Source organism: Galeopterus variegatus, unplaced genomic scaffold (genome assembly GCF_000696425.1).
Source record: "Galeopterus variegatus unplaced genomic scaffold, G_variegatus-3.0.2 Scaffold10973, whole genome shotgun sequence".
NCBI lineage: Eukaryota > Metazoa > Chordata > Mammalia > Dermoptera > Cynocephalidae > Galeopterus > Galeopterus variegatus.
The window spans coordinates 33,859-39,778 of record NW_007737084.1 but is presented as its reverse complement, the minus strand read 5'-3'; the positions used below and the strand labels follow the sequence as shown (position 1 = coordinate 39,778).

Below are 5,920 nucleotides of genomic sequence, written 5' to 3'. Positions count from 1 at the left end.
ACAGAACAGACTAGTATTATACTGACTGATATTAATAAAAAGAGACTAAAAAGAAAAATCATTTTAGTATTGAGAGAAGGAAGAACTGGGAGTCAAACTGAGCTCAATAAAAGGAAGAACTTTCTGGCAGTTAGGCCAATGATAGAGATCTAACCTGTATTTAACCAGAGTCTGCAAGTCCACTTGGTGAGAAATGAAAAAAGGACAACCATGGTCAGGGAATTTGAACTAGATGAATTCAAAGATCCCTTCAAATGCTAATATTTTATGATCTATGATTGACAATGAATTTAATATGTGGAGGACAGAAAAAGGAGAAACAGCTTATTCTGAGCTGTGACTAATATTATACAAAAGCAACATCCAAAGATCCCCCTATAAAATCTTGCAGGGACAAGTAACATATCTGAAACACCAAGGGACTCAAGGATCCTTTCCCTTGTGGACAGAACCAAACCTTCCCCTCTCCATCTATAATGCCACACTCCTCAAAGTACTCCCAGAGCCATCTCACAAGTTTCTTGCCACCTCAGCCCAGAGCTCATGTCACAAGGAGACTTCATTGATAAAGACATCTCACTGATAAAGAGCCTTCTCAGTGGCACATTTGAACTATCTTGAATTAACCTCTAGAGAAAAGGTCAGATTCAGGAGTGTTTCTAGACTCTTCAAACCATGTTTTATTTTAATGCAGCTATCATGTCCCTTCAAACCATCACTTGTTTAAATTACAAATTTCTAAGTAAGGGAATTTATTTAGTTTTCTTCTCTGAAAATATTTTAAGAATAAGAGCAATGTCTACATGTCACATACACAATGGTATGAATGACCTAAAGACCTGACTTAAAAGAGGTATGTGACCTTTGGCAAGTTACTTAGCCTCTATGAGTCTCAATTTCTTCACCTATAAAACAGAAATTATAATATCTACTTCATAAAGGTGCATGATTTAAATGAGATAATGTGCTCTGTAAACTGAAAAATGGAGTTCAAATGTAAAGTACTGGAGGGAAAATAATGAAATACCCTCTGAAAATGTTATTCCTGAAATCAGTGTTGGATTACCTATCAGGTAGACTAAGCATGTGATAATTAATAAGGCAGGGGCAGAAAAAAGAGAGACTAATTTGGCTTCACTAAACTCATTCAGAAATTCACAATTAGAAGATCTAGAAGGAACTTATTTTAATTTCAGTATACTTATGCTTTGTGTTTTAAATTTTAGTACTGTTTTTATTTTTAATTTCATTAAGAATCGTATCATCTTTTCAGTGTTAAGGGCTTCTACAGTTCTTAATCTGACTTTGTTTGAGTTTGTCTTAAAAAGATTCAGTAAGGACTGTGAGCAAAAGCATATAAAGCCCTGTGACATTTCAATGAAAGATATGAAGAATATATATTCTATATGTCATGTGGGTCAATTATATATTTCCTGGTATTTGTCAATTACTTAAACACAGAACTGACAGGAATTGTGGCAGTATGAGCAAGTGCAACAAGTGTATCTCAAATCCAATATGTCTTTAAAGATGGAAACTTGGGTATAAGAGATATTTGGTCATGTGGATGGAAGATGCAGCTTAACTGCACAAACAACTAATTATGCCTGCTTAAAGACCAATTACAACATCATCAAAATCCAAAGAGGACCCTTCGTGTAGTTCATACCTGAAATTCCTTAATAGTATTTTCTAGTAACTCATAAATCCATGCCTTGTTTTGATAGAGCATGCAGGAGAAAAAGCCAAAGGCATTGTTCTGTTTCTCTCTGTAATGGCCACATGCTAAATAGGCCATGGTTCCTGTGCTGAAAGCTCTGCACTGATGAGAGTTAGCAGAGAGCCAGGCAGGGGGTGCTCCCCTTTGTTGCTGCTTTCATTTTAAAAATGAATCATAATTTCTGCATTGGATACGAAGATGGGTTTACAGCCATTAGCCATCATATTAATAATTTAGAAAATACATGCCCAATCACTTGTGTTCTTTCATTTCTCTATGAACACAGCTGCAACCCACATTAGAAGTGAGGGTGAATGGATATTTTTCAGATGAGATATTTGGGATGAATTATTAGGGTAGCCTATACTACAAAATTACTAATAAACATTGCTTCTGCCTCAATTTAGCCTGAACTCAGTGAACCTAGCCAATGGTGACAAATCAAAAATCCGAAATGCCCAACGAATGAATCTAACTAATCAAGGAACCCTATAGGAAGTACATGCCAGGATTAATGAGCCAGTAGTTTCACCATGCCATGCTGTTATTTCTCCAAATAAATGCCCTCAGATGAGATTACTTTTATGTCATGAAAAGGAGAAAACGAAGGTTACATTCTTTGAACTGGCAGGTTAACTACTGACATTACTAGAATATACATCTTGGTGGGCTGTTTTTCTTACCCTAAAAATTAAAATGTAAAGTCCATGATACAAATTAAAAATACATTTTCTTTTTCAGGGAAAGTAGTCATTGAGGACATCAAACATAAATTGCCCCACAGTTAGCATTTCTTCTGTGTATCTGTATTCACATCTACCCTGGTTTATCCATATTGCTCCGCATCCTATTTCATGTTCAGTATCTAACATTTTCTTTAGCAGGCTGCATTCCTATATCATAGTTCTTTCATCATCAAGAAAAGGTAATCTAAGTGCAACATCCTTACTGCCATCAGTTGTATGCCACGTATGATATTTAGTACCAATACTGAGGAGAAAATAAAGATACAAGGATGAATATGTGTATTAGAATAAATCAATCATACAGTTACATCATAATGGACTTTTTCTAGCTAGCATGTAGTGATACTATTTGATGACCAAAAGACTACTCAGCAAAAAGTACAATTCATTAAAGGCAGGACATCTAGCATGTTGTACTTACCTACCCTGTGTTCTGATATTATTCATCATTATTGTCTTTATTGTCTTATTAAATTTAATTAGTTATTATTATAGTTTTGAGTCAGGATTACTGTTAATGATGAGTAAAAATAGTATGAGGCATTATTCTGTTGTTAGATATTATTCTCTCCCTCAAAAAGCAGAAATCTTTCAGGCTTATTATTGAGATTCTCATTCTCTGCTTTTTATCTTTGCTAAACCACCAACCTTAACAATTTAGGCCAGGTTGTCTTCCTTTATCATAATGGTATATATGACTTTATAATGTTCAGGATTCTTCATACAAAAATCTATTGCCATAGAAACAAATATTATTCCAGAGTCAGGTCAAGTGAAAAACTCTATACACTTTCATTATAATATTGATAAATAACCACTATATTATGAAATATAAGTATCTTTGAAAGCATCTATCACTTTAGTTGATTTGCAACTTCTCATCAGTGTTCTGAGTTGGCCTATTTTTTTTCAAATGAAAGATCCCATTTCCCTTGCCTTTGAGAAATACAATTTTTAAAGATTCCATTTAGCATCCTTTATTGCATTCCTACATCATAAAGTTATGCTTTATGGCAGCATAAAAAAGCTGTAAAATTAGCATCCTTGTAAACAACCTTCCATGCTAACTGGTGAAGCAATCTGTGGTTTGTACTGATCTCTTAAATGTGACTTGAGATTACAGTATCCACGATTTCAATTAAAAAAAAAAAAGAGCGCTAACAGGGTACTGATCTCTTAAATGTGACTTGAGATTACAGTATCCACGATTTCAATTAAAAAAAAAAAGAGCGCTAACAGAAGACAAGGGAGAATATGATGAAATGTGAGGACACGGAAAAGTATTTTTCACCTACCAATATTTAAGAAATTTGTGGTTGTGCTACTAAATAATGAGTTCTAAAATACAGAAATATCCCATTTTTATATGAAATCCCAAATTAACATTTTTTCTTATTTTAATATTTAAATGTTATCTCTAAAGTACTCTTTAGAAAATGTAAAACTGAAATGTTCTATGAACCCACCCACAAATTTACCTTTAATTAAAATTCCTAAGGTAACATAAACATAAAATCATATGTTTATGATCTGATCAAATCAGATCATAAAAAGTCATGCCTTTTTGTTCTCACCTTTGAGGAGATTCCACTGTGATCTTTTAGTTGGGTAACAATTACAACAATTCCTAAAATTCACAAGTAGCCCAGTGGCACGAAACTGTACTACTCTAGCACAAGGGTGTTTTTAAGGGTTTACACTCTGTGGCAATCAAATGAGAAATCTTCCCATGGGAAAAGGGGTGCCCTCTCAACGCCTATAATGACCATTAAATTTCAAACCCCAAGACTGATTTTGGTTAGTCTTCTAAAGGATGGCTGTTGATATCGATTTGCCTCCAAGTTAAAAACACCCCGGCAACCTTCTCCCTCAGACTACCGAAGAAACAGCAATTTTTACTGCTACTCTGGGGAAGTCTCCTGAGCACGTGGCTAAATTCGAGGTTCGCTCGCACGGAAACGGACCAGAGCTGCACGGCGGGGGACGCCCTGACAGGCGCCAGCTCGCAGCCCGCCTGTCCTGGACACGCCTCTTCGGACGCGCCATTTGCGCCCTCTGGGGAAGTCCCGGGGCGCGGTCACCTCTTTGGGCAGGCCGTGAAGAAGCCTAGGCCCTGGACGAGGCGAGAGCCGCGAACCCTCGCGTCCGCCGCGTAACTGGGCCAGACGCGCTCTGGGCGGCCCGGGGGGACCGAGCTCCGGAGGGTGCGAACTGCGTCCCCTCCCGCCCGCAGCCTCCCATCAGGCGCCTGCAGCCCGCGAGGGGCGCCCTTGGTTCCACTGTGCGAGGGAAACCGTTCACCCGAGAAGCTTATCGACTCTCGGGCCCTGCGTTCCGCGCCTGCAGCTGCGCCCGTAGCCGGGTCTCCGGCTCTGAAGTCTGGGCTGGCCCGGAAGTCTCGCGAGGCTCCGAACTCGCGCGGGGCGCTCGCGGCCCGGCCTCCGCACTTGAGGCCTGCGGCCCGGGCGACTCGATGCCGGGCTTCACTGGCCCGAGGCTTTGCTCCAGCACGCCGCCTTGCTGCGGAGACCTGGCCGCGCAACCCTGAGACTGAACCCAAGCCTACTGAAGGGCGAGGGGCTGCACTTCCCAAACGCGCGAATTGAGCGCGAATGTGAGAATCCCCGAGACTAGCCCTCTTCCCCTCCCCACCCGAGACCCTTCCCGCCATTCTAAGTCACAGCAAAACCCATCGTTCTCCATATCACATACTGAAAATGATTTTATTTTATTCATTTACATTTAACTTGATATAAACTTGTCCGGAAAAGTGAAATAATATGCTTTATATTAGCTCAAACATTTATTAAGAAAACCGAATTCCATAAATAAGCACAGACAATAAGTTAAAACATATCACAAATTGACCAGTATGTAACAAGAATGCTTTATCTACACAAAACATCCTATTTCACATGTTTCCGCGTCGGGGCAGGGCGCTGGGGTCCGGGCGCGCGCCGGCAGGGCCTGGGGGCGGCCTGGGGGCGGTGCCGGGGGCGGAGCGGGCCGGGGCGCGGCTGCATTAAGTGAAGCTCATGGAGACTGTGTGCTCTAGCGCCTTGCGGCGGAGGGAGGCGATGCTCGTGCCCCGCCACACGTCGCTGCTGTCCGGGGAGCTGCAGAGCTGGGGCGAGCCGGAGACGTTGCTGGGGCCAGGGAGGGAAGCGGGCACCATGCCGGGGAAGGCGGGCTGGTAGAGGTGCGACTGCAGCCCGGCGCCGTTGGAACCCGCCAGGCTGTTGGACAGGCCCATAGAGTTGGGCGGCGGCCCGGCCGCCAGGCTGCACTGGGACAGAGACTGCGCCATGGCCTGCTGCCTGCCCAGCGCCGGCGGCAGCGGCAGCTGTGACACGCCCGGCATGGCGGCCGCCGCCCAGCGGGTGTCGTTGGCGTGGAAAGAGCACAGGCTGTCGCCCATGGCGGCGGCGGCGGCGGCGGCGGCTGACGGGAACTG

The 5,920-nt window shown here is 42.3% G+C and overlaps 1 protein-coding gene across 1 annotated transcript in view; it reads right to left on the bottom strand.

Annotated features, from left to right (window-relative positions):
* Positions 1–5,447: 5,447 nt before the first annotated feature.
* The window catches only part of OTP (orthopedia homeobox), a 9,390-nt gene continuing 8,917 nt past the window's right edge, over positions 5,448–5,920 (bottom strand). Inside the window, exon 4 of the mRNA XM_008594531.1 lies at positions 5,448–5,783. Coding sequence (XP_008592753.1) covers positions 5,489–5,783 — 295 coding nt within the window. The 3' untranslated portion in view covers positions 5,448–5,488. The remainder of the gene's footprint in view (positions 5,784–5,920) is intronic.